The sequence below is a fragment of the Trypanosoma melophagium genome (genome assembly GCF_022059095.1).
Source record: "Trypanosoma melophagium isolate St. Kilda chromosome Unknown ctg36segment0, whole genome shotgun sequence".
Taxonomy (NCBI): domain Eukaryota; phylum Euglenozoa; class Kinetoplastea; order Trypanosomatida; family Trypanosomatidae; genus Trypanosoma; species Trypanosoma melophagium.
In genome coordinates this window covers 55,780-67,358 of record NW_027125173.1, presented here as the reverse complement: position 1 = coordinate 67,358, position 11,579 = coordinate 55,780, and the positions used below count along the sequence as shown (strand labels likewise).

Here is an 11,579-nt window from a genome sequence, read left to right as displayed (position 1 = left end):
GAGAGGGTAAATATATATATATATATATATATATATATATATATATATATATGAAATAAGATGATAGAGAATATCAAGATGTGTGAAGGTTGATACAAATATGTTTTGCTGCAGTAAAGCCGTTTGAAGACTTGTTTTTTTACTCTTTCCTACTATACATGTCCCTTCTCCATCTTGCTTGTTTGCTTTTGTCTTGTGGATTGTATCTGGTTTCCTGCGGTGGACGAATGCGAATAAATAATGCCAATGAGGCGGAGGGAGAGAAAGAGAAGAGAATAGTTTTTCTTTGGGTTCTCTTTCCTCAGATTTTTATTCCCTTATATGTGGGACAGTCTCAACAAGGCTCATGTTTATCCACTGTTTCATTGTTATCATTACAACTATTACGATCATGAACTCAATTACCGTTTATTATTATTATTATTATTATTATTATTATTGTTTTTATTATTATTATTTTTAAAGGACACCGGGGATGCCTGCTTGTTAATGCTTGCCAGTGCTTTTTTTTTCTGTTCGCTTTATTATTATTATTGTTAGTGCTCATTTGTGTGTCTATATGTATGACAGCAAAATCGGTGTACTCTACGAGGGTGGGATAGATAGAATGAAGTATATATATATATATATTTCTCTATGCGTTTATTCCCATCTTTTTTTTCTTTTGTCTTCTTTTTTCTTCGTGTGAGTCCATATTTATATTATATAATCTTCAATTTCAATGGTTTTTGTTTTTTCAACAGTTAAGTGGTACTCCAACAGGTACACGCAATAAGAGAGAATGTATAATACGAAATTATATATATATATATATATATATATATATATATATATAGCAAATCAAGAACAAAAGTAGAAGAAAAAGACACAAACAAATAAACAAAGAGAAAAACAGAAAATAAAAACGGGACAGATATCAAGTGAAGTGCCATCATCACACATAACACAAATATGTCTCTCTATATATGTTTCCTCTTTTTTTCTTTTTTTTGCCTCTTGTTCTATTCTGTTTTGTTATTTCTTGCTTTCCTTCTTTTTTCGTGTATGTATGAAAGTTTTATTCCATAACTCCAAATATCTTTCTTTTTGCTTGCTTTATTATTATTTTTGTTTTTTGTTGTTCTCTGATGTTTTCTTTTTTTCTTCCTTCCTTCCCGTGTATGTGATTGTACGTGCAGATGGCATAATACGTGGGAAGAGACAAAAAGAAGAAAATTTCATATATATATATATATATATATATATATATATATATATATATATATTGAATGAAGATGAAAATGAAATTTCAACACTAGCGCAAAGAAGAAGGAAAATAAGAAAAAGAGAGAAGTATGTAAACTAAAGAAAAGAAGAGAAATTACTAAAAAAACTGCTTTAACACGAGAGACGTATTTTGGGTTTTTCAGAAACATCGTTTCGGATAGGCCATACAAGTATTTATATACAATATATACCAAATATAGAAATAGATAAAGCAAATAAAATTAAAGAAGTAAGTAACAGTATGCATGTATGTATGTAAATATGCATCTATATACTTTTACCTCATGTAGTGAGTTTCTTTTTTTTTTTTTTTTGGCATCCACGGCACCAAGGAAGCGATTCATACCCCAACGAGAGGGTATATATATATATATATATATATATATATATATATATATATATATATATATATATGAAATAAGATGATAGAGAATATCAAGATGTGTGAAGGTTGATACAAATATGTTTTGCTGCAGTAAAGCCGTTTGAAGACTTGTTTTTTACTCTTTCCTACTATACATGTCCCTTCTCCATCTTGCTTGTTTGCTTTTGTCTTGTGGATTGTATCTGGTTTCCTGCGGTGGACGAATGCGAATAAATAATGCCAATGAGGCGGAGGGAGAGAAAGAGAAGAGAATAGTTTTTCTTTGGGTTCTCTTTCCTCAGATTTTTATTCCCTTATATGTGGGACAGTCTCAACAAGGCTCATGTTTATCCACTGTTTCATTGTTATCATTACAACTATTACGATCATGAACTCAATTACCGTTTATTATTATTATTATTATTATTATTATTGTTTTTATTATTATTATTTTTAAAGGACACCGGGGATGCCTGCTTGTTAATGCTTGCCAGTGCTTTTTTTTTTCTGTTCGCTTTATTATTATTATTGTTAGTGCTCATTTGTGTGTCTATATGTATGACAGCAAAATCGGTGTACTCTACGAGGGTGGGATAGATAGAATGAAGTATATATATATATATATTTCTCTATGCGTTTATTCCCATCTTTTTTTCTTTTGTCTTCTTTTTTCTTCGTGTGAGTCCATATTTATATTATATAATCTTCAATTTCAATGGTTTTTGTTTTTTCAACAGTTAAGTGGTACTCCAACAGGTACACGCAATAAGAGAGAATGTATAATACGAAATTATATATATATATATATATATATATATATATATAGCAAATCAAGAACAAAAGTAGAAGAAAAAGACACAAACAAATAAACAAAGAGAAAAACAGAAAATAAAAACGGGACAGAGATCAAGTGAAGTGCCATCATCACACATAACACAAATATGTCTCTCTATATATGTTTCCTCTTTTTTCTTTTTTTTGCCTCTTGTTCTATTCTGTTTTGTTATTTCTTGCTTTCCTTCTTTTTTCGTGTATGTATGAAAGTTTTATTCCATAACTCCAAATATCTTTCTTTTTTGCTTGCTTTATTATTATTTTTTGTTTTTTGTTGTTCTCTGATGTTTTCTTTTTTCTTCCTTCCTTCCCGTGTATGTGATTGTACGTGCAGATGGCATAATACGTGGGAAGAGACAAAAAGAAGAAAATTTCATATATATATATATATATATATATATATATATATTGAATGAAGATGAAAATGAAATTTCAACACTAGCGCAAAGAAGAAGGAAAATAAGAAAAAGAGAGAAGTATGTAAACTAAAGAAAAGAAGAGAAATTACTAAAAAAACTGCTTTAACACGAGAGACGTATTTTGGGTTTTTCAGAAACATCGTTTCGGATAGGCCATACAAGTATTTATATACAATATATACCAAATATAGAAATAGATAAAGCAAATAAAATTAAAGAAGTAAGTAACAGTATGCATGTATGTATGTAAATATGCATCTATATACTTTTACCTCATGTAGTGAGTTTCTTTTTTTTTTTTTTTTGGCATCCACGGCACCAAGGAAGCGATTCATACCCCAACGAGAGGGTATATATATATATATATATATATATATATATATATATATATATATATATATGAAATAAGATGATAGAGAATATCAAGATGTGTGAAGGTTGATACAAATATGTTTTGCTGCAGTAAAGCCGTTTGAAGACTTGTTTTTTTACTCTTTCCTACTATACATGTCCCTTCTCCATCTTGCTTGTTTGCTTTTGTCTTGTGGATTGTATCTGGTTTCCTGCGGTGGACGAATGCGAATAAATAATGCCAATGAGGCGGAGGGAGAGAAAGAGAAGAGAATAGTTTTTCTTTGGGTTCTCTTTCCTCAGATTTTTATTCCCTTATATGTGGGACAGTCTCAACAAGGCTCATGTTTATCCACTGTTTCATTGTTATCATTACAACTATTACGATCATGAACTCAATTACCGTTTATTATTATTATTATTATTATTATTATTATTATTATTATTATTATTGTTTTTATTATTATTATTTTTAAAGGACACCGGGGATGCCTGCTTGTTAATGCTTGCCAGTGCTTTTTTTTTCTGTTCGCTTTATTATTATTATTGTTAGTGCTCATTTGTGTGTCTATATGTATGACAGCAAAATCGGTGTACTCTACGAGGGTGGGATAGATAGAATGAAGTATATATATATATATATTTCTCTATGCGTTTATTCCCATCTTTTTTTTCTTTTGTCTTCTTTTTTCTTCGTGTGAGTCCATATTTATATTATATAATCTTCAATTTCAATGGTTTTTGTTTTTTCAACAGTTAAGTGGTACTCCAACAGGTACACGCAATAAGAGAGAATGTATAATACGAAATTATATATATATATATATATATATATATATATATAGCAAATCAAGAACAAAAGTAGAAGAAAAAGACACAAACAAATAAACAAAGAGAAAAACAGAAAATAAAAACGGGACAGAGATCAAGTGAAGTGCCATCATCACACATAACACAAATATGTCTCTCTATATATGTTTCCTCTTTTTTTCTTTTTTTTGCCTCTTGTTCTATTCTGTTTTGTTATTTCTTGCTTTCCTTCTTTTTTCGTGTATGTATGAAAGTTTTATTCCATAACTCCAAATATCTTTCTTTTTTGCTTGCTTTATTATTATTTTTTGTTTTTTGTTGTTCTCTGATGTTTTCTTTTTTTCTTCCTTCCTTCCCGTGTATGTGATTGTACGTGCAGATGGCATAATACGTGGGAAGAGACAAAAAGAAGAAAATTTCATATATATATATATATATATATATTGAATGAAGATGAAAATGAAATTTCAACACTAGCGCAAAGAAGAAGGAAAATAAGAAAAAGAGAGAAGTATGTAAACTAAAGAAAAGAAGAGAAATTACTAAAAAAACTGCTTTAACACGAGAGACGTATTTTGGGTTTTTCAGAAACATCGTTTCGGATAGGCCATACAAGTATTTATATACAATATATACCAAATATAGAAATAGATAAAGCAAATAAAATTAAAGAAGTAAGTAACAGTATGCATGTATGTATGTAAATATGCATCTATATACTTTTACCTCATGTAGTGAGTTTCTTTTTTTTTTTTTTTTTTGGCATCCACGGCACCAAGGAAGCGATTCATACCCCAACGAGAGGGTAAATATATATATATATATATATATGAAATAAGATGATAGAGAATATCAAGATGTGTGAAGGTTGATACAAATATGTTTTGCTGCAGTAAAGCCGTTTGAAGACTTGTTTTTTTACTCTTTCCTACTATACATGTCCCTTCTCCATCTTGCTTGTTTGCTTTTGTCTTGTGGATTGTATCTGGTTTCCTGCGGTGGACGAATGCGAATAAATAATGCCAATGAGGCGGAGGGAGAGAAAGAGAAGAGAATAGTTTTTCTTTGGGTTCTCTTTCCTCAGATTTTTATTCCCTTATATGTGGGACAGTCTCAACAAGGCTCATGTTTATCCACTGTTTCATTGTTATCATTACAACTATTACGATCATGAACTCAATTACCGTTTATTATTATTATTATTATTATTATTATTATTATTATTATTATTGTTTTTATTATTATTATTTTTAAAGGACACCGGGGATGCCTGCTTGTTAATGCTTGCCAGTGCTTTTTTTTTCTGTTCGCTTTATTATTATTATTGTTAGTGCTCATTTGTGTGTCTATATGTATGACAGCAAAATCGGTGTACTCTACGAGGGTGGGATAGATAGAATGAAGTATATATATATATATATTTCTCTATGCGTTTATTCCCATCTTTTTTTTCTTTTGTCTTCTTTTTTCTTCGTGTGAGTCCATATTTATATTATATAATCTTCAATTTCAATGGTTTTTGTTTTTTCAACAGTTAAGTGGTACTCCAACAGGTACACGCAATAAGAGAGAATGTATAATACGAAATTATATATATATATATATATATATATATATAGCAAATCAAGAACAAAAGTAGAAGAAAAAGACACAAACAAATAAACAAAGAGAAAAACAGAAAATAAAAACGGGACAGAGATCAAGTGAAGTGCCATCATCACACATAACACAAATATGTCTCTCTATATATGTTTCCTCTTTTTTTCTTTTTTTTGCCTCTTGTTCTATTCTGTTTTGTTATTTCTTGCTTTCCTTCTTTTTTCGTGTATGTATGAAAGTTTTATTCCATAACTCCAAATATCTTTCTTTTTTGCTTGCTTTATTATTATTTTTTGTTTTTTGTTGTTCTCTGATGTTTTCTTTTTTTCTTCCTTCCTTCCCGTGTATGTGATTGTACGTGCAGATGGCATAATACGTGGGAAGAGACAAAAAGAAGAAAATTTCATATATATATATATATATATATATATATATATATATTGAATGAAGATGAAAATGAAATTTCAACACTAGCGCAAAGAAGAAGGAAAATAAGAAAAAGAGAGAAGTATGTAAACTAAAGAAAAGAAGAGAAATTACTAAAAAAACTGCTTTAACACGAGAGACGTATTTTGGGTTTTTCAGAAACATCGTTTCGGATAGGCCATACAAGTATTTATATACAATATATACCAAATATAGAAATAGATAAAGCAAATAAAATTAAAGAAGTAAGTAACAGTATGCATGTATGTATGTAAATATGCATCTATATACTTTTACCTCATGTAGTGAGTTTCTTTTTTTTTTTTTTTTTGGCATCCACGGCACCAAGGAAGCGATTCATACCCCAACGAGAGGGTAAATATATATATATATATATATGAAATAAGATGATAGAGAATATCAAGATGTGTGAAGGTTGATACAAATATGTTTTGCTGCAGTAAAGCCGTTTGAAGACTTGTTTTTTTACTCTTTCCTACTATACATGTCCCTTCTCCATCTTGCTTGTTTGCTTTTGTCTTGTGGATTGTATCTGGTTTCCTGCGGTGGACGAATGCGAATAAATAATGCCAATGAGGCGGAGGGAGAGAAAGAGAAGAGAATAGTTTTTCTTTGGGTTCTCTTTCCTCAGATTTTTATTCCCTTATATGTGGGACAGTCTCAACAAGGCTCATGTTTATCCACTGTTTCATTGTTATCATTACAACTATTACGATCATGAACTCAATTACCGTTTATTATTATTATTATTATTATTATTATTATTATTATTATTATTATTATTATTGTTTTTATTATTATTATTTTTAAAGGACACCGGGGATGCCTGCTTGTTAATGCTTGCCAGTGCTTTTTTTTTCTGTTCGCTTTATTATTATTATTGTTAGTGCTCATTTGTGTGTCTATATGTATGACAGCAAAATCGGTGTACTCTACGAGGGTGGGATAGATAGAATGAAGTATATATATATATATATTTCTCTATGCGTTTATTCCCATCTTTTTTTCTTTTGTCTTCTTTTTTCTTCGTGTGAGTCCATATTTATATTATATAATCTTCAATTTCAATGGTTTTTGTTTTTTCAACAGTTAAGTGGTACTCCAACAGGTACACGCAATAAGAGAGAATGTATAATACGAAATTATATATATATATATATATATATATATATATATAGCAAATCAAGAACAAAAGTAGAAGAAAAAGACACAAACAAATAAACAAAGAGAAAAACAGAAAATAAAAACGGGACAGAGATCAAGTGAAGTGCCATCATCACACATAACACAAATATGTCTCTCTATATATGTTTCCTCTTTTTTTCTTTTTTTTGCCTCTTGTTCTATTCTGTTTTGTTATTTCTTGCTTTCCTTCTTTTTTCGTGTATGTATGAAAGTTTTATTCCATAACTCCAAATATCTTTCTTTTTTGCTTGCTTTATTATTATTTTTGTTTTTTTGTTGTTCTCTGATGTTTTCTTTTTTCTTCCTTCCTTCCCGTGTATGTGATTGTACGTGCAGATGGCATAATACGTGGGAAGAGACAAAAGAAGAAAATTTCATATATATATATATATATATATATTGAATGAAGATGAAAATGAAATTTCAACACTAGCGCAAAGAAGAAGGAAAATAAGAAAAAGAGAGAAGTATGTAAACTAAAGAAAAGAAGAGAAATTACTAAAAACTGCTTTAACACGAGAGACGTATTTTGGGTTTTTCAGAAACATCGTTTCGGATAGGCCATACAAGTATTTATATACAATATATACCAAATATAGAAATAGATAAAGCAAATAAAATTAAAGAAGTAAGTAACAGTATGCATGTATGTATGTAAATATGCATCTATATACTTTTACCTCATGTAGTGAGTTTCTTTTTTTTTTTTTTTTTGGCATCCACGGCACCAAGGAAGCGATTCATACCCCAACGAGAGGGTAAATATATATATATATATATATGAAATAAGATGATAGAGAATATCAAGATGTGTGAAGGTTGATACAAATATGTTTTGCTGCAGTAAAGCCGTTTGAAGACTTGTTTTTTTACTCTTTCCTACTATACATGTCCCTTCTCCATCTTGCTTGTTTGCTTTTGTCTTGTGGATTGTATCTGGTTTCCTGCGGTGGACGAATGCGAATAAATAATGCCAATGAGGCGGAGGGAGAGAAAGAGAAGAGAATAGTTTTTCTTTGGGTTCTCTTTCCTCAGATTTTTATTCCCTTATATGTGGGACAGTCTCAACAAGGCTCATGTTTATCCACTGTTTCATTGTTATCATTACAACTATTACGATCATGAACTCAATTACCGTTTATTATTATTATTATTATTTTTAAAGGACACCGGGGATGCCTGCTTGTTAATGCTTGCCAGTGCTTTTTTTTTCTGTTCGCTTTATTATTATTATTGTTAGTGCTCATTTGTGTGTCTATATGTATGACAGCAAAATCGGTGTACTCTACGAGGGTGGGATAGATAGAATGAAGTATATATATATATATATTTCTCTATGCGTTTATTCCCATCTTTTTTTTCTTTTGTCTTCCTTTTTCTTCGTGTGAGTCCATATTTATATTATATAATCTTCAATTTCAATGGTTTTTGTTTTTTCAACAGTTAAGTGGTACTCCAACAGGTACACGCAATAAGAGAGAATGTATAATACGAAATTATATATATATATATATATATATATATATATTACCTCTAAACAAGCATTTACCTTATATATTTCTCTTTTTCCCTATATATATATGTATATATTATTCATATAAGACTGTGTTAGGTATTACACATGGCAGCACTCACGCAACTCTCAACATCGAGCGATAGCGTCTCCGCAACAATCGCAAAAGCAGTGGAACGCACTGTTTCCATCTCCATCTCCGCCGTTTTATCAATCCATAATAGTAGTAATAATAATATTACAACTGTTGATAATACTATTGCTAATACTACTAATAGTACTGCAACTATGAATCCTATGAATAGAACGACTAGGAGTTCCTTTCCGCCGTGCTGCCACACTCATAAAAAGAGTTGTAAAGCCAGAAATGCCGCATTTTTCAAGTCGTGTGCGTTTCTGCGGGAAATCGAGAGTGTTGAAACCACCACCGCCACCCCATCTCTGTTAGTTACACCGTCATCCTCTTCTTATTATTCTTATTCACATCATTTCTTTCTCTCCAGCACGTGGTGGCCATTCACTGCGTGGTTGTTGGTACTTCTCTGCTTGACGTTATTGACGGCATTTCTCGTTTATCGTTTTCTCACAGCCCGGCGGCCAACACACGGCGAGTATGAGGAACTGCGCGATGTGGACGCCCCCGTGGCTGTGAAGTTTAACCAGAGTGATAAGAAGACAATGAATAATAATAATAATAATAATAGTAATAAAATGACAGGGGGAAATGCATCACGGCAGCGTTTCTTGGAATCGCGACGTGCGGCGGCGCAGCGATCGTACGGCACTGCAGATAGTGCACCACAACAGAAATAAAGACGAGGGAATTACAAAAGGGACGTAAAGGAGAAGGTAAACGGATCGAAGAAAGCGAAAAGGAAATAATTAAAAGGGGAAAGCGGAAAAAAAAAAACGGAGGGAAGAAGTACACGTCTCCTAAGCACGTAAGAAAATTTAAAAGAAGAAAAAAAAACAAAAGGATTTGTAGACAAGTTTTTAAATTTCTATTTTTGTCTCCCTCTCTCTCTTTCTCTCTCTGTCTATCTATCTATCTACCTTTGTATATTTATACATATCTGTGTGAGAGAGAGAGAGTGTGTATGTATATAAGAAGGGAATACATAACATGTATATATATGTATATATATATATATATATATATATATATATATACATTTTTTTTTTTTTGCTTTACTTTCGTTCCTTTAATCTTTATTGAATTCACTTCTGCTTTCAACCCCTCATGACTGTATATCATTCTCTCTTCTTCTCTCTGTGTTGTATTTCTCACATATTAGGACTGCACGTTAGGAAATCACCCATATTATATATATATATATATATATACGTACGTACCATCATCGTCATATACACACATTCCTCTCTCTATCCTTTATTCGCCCACGTCTCTCACTTTCCCCACACACCACACATCCCTTGTAAATGACTCTCTCTGCCCATCACACCCCAATCTCACTATTACTGGTGTTCCCATCACTGATATTATTACTATTACTATCATTATTACTATCAATGCCTGCAGGGGCCACGAACAGTTACACCACCGCCGGTGTTCCCCGCAGTGATGTGCGGGATCCGGCGTGGAATTACGCCAACATTAGTGACTGGCCGCCGCTGTGCCGCAGTGGCGTGCGACAGAGTCCCATCTCATTTGCCACACGAGCCGCTCAACAACACACATTGCGGCGGAGAGACTTGGGACCGCTGCAGTTCTCACAGGGATGTACATTTGCAGCAGAGCAGACTTCGCTTAAGATAGTGAATGAGGTGAATACAATAGCGGCACACTTTGTTGAAATTAATGATCCGCGTGATGAGTCGCCTAATCCGTGTACGACGCGAGATCCTACGGAGCGCAAATCACCCTTGTATCGATTTATAGCATTACACTTTCACTCACCAGTGGAACATGAGTTTCCACGTGGTAAACCAGATGCTGAATTACATCTCGTATTTGCCCATACCAAGTCAACGGGAGAAGTTGATCGCCTGGTAATTGCGGTTCAACTTGTTGCATCTAATAAGGTTAATACAACCTCTGTGCGGGCTCTGCGACATATATTGGTAGAAGGTTCACTTCCACCCAAACATGCTATTACGTCATGTACATTAACAGAAGATATCACTATTGATGGATTACTTCCGAGGCGAAGAAATTATCTTGTCTACAATGGATCCCTCACCACACCACCATGTGAAGAAAATGTTCGCTTCTTTGTTATGACAGTTCCTCAGATTATTTCTAAACTCGCACTGGAACGACTCATTGAGGCATTTGAATGCAGTCGTCCTGGAGAACATGTAGGAAATAGAAGACCCGTTCAACGTTTGAATGGACGTACGATTTACCGTTATGTAGATGTGGAACGTGAGAGAAATAAAAAGTCAAAACAAGATTTGAAGGATTATTACAAGGATGATCCACTTCAGAATGATGTATGGGGAGATGAAGATGGGGAGGAATTTTCTACAAATGTATCCAAGTCGTCTATTCCCAATTCAACAACAACAACAGTAATAAAGGGTTCAAAAGAGAGTGGTGATAACAACAGTACGGGGAACTCTCATGGTGATGCTAAAAAATGGCCACGTTCATTTACAAGAAAAGAGTCAATTTTTTTTGCATCTGCCGCAATTGTACTCCTTGTCGTAACTATTGTTTTATATAGACGATGGAGTAATGCGACAACGGCTGGATTGAGCGTAGATGAGATGGAACCGCTTTCACGCAAATCACGGGATTATGGAACTGTAAAGCCATAGGCAGTTGCCT

At 32.4% G+C, this 11,579-nt stretch overlaps 2 protein-coding genes across 2 annotated transcripts; both read left to right on the top strand.

Annotated features, from left to right (window-relative positions):
- Positions 1 to 8,896: 8,896 nt before the first annotated feature.
- LSM04_000848 (uncharacterized protein) lies at positions 8,897 to 9,601 on the top strand (the record flags this gene model as incomplete). Its single annotated transcript, XM_067330638.1, has 1 exon — positions 8,897 to 9,601. One exon carries the CDS (start codon positions 8,897 to 8,899, stop codon positions 9,599 to 9,601), a length of 705 nt encoding a protein of 234 aa, XP_067188498.1.
- Positions 9,602 to 10,318: 717 nt separating this feature from the next.
- On the top strand, positions 10,319 to 11,569 carry LSM04_007402 (Alpha carbonic anhydrase domain; the record flags this gene model as incomplete). Its single annotated transcript, XM_067330637.1, has 1 exon — positions 10,319 to 11,569. One exon carries the CDS (start codon positions 10,319 to 10,321, stop codon positions 11,567 to 11,569), a length of 1,251 nt encoding a protein of 416 aa, XP_067188572.1.
- Positions 11,570 to 11,579: the final 10 nt, after the last annotated feature.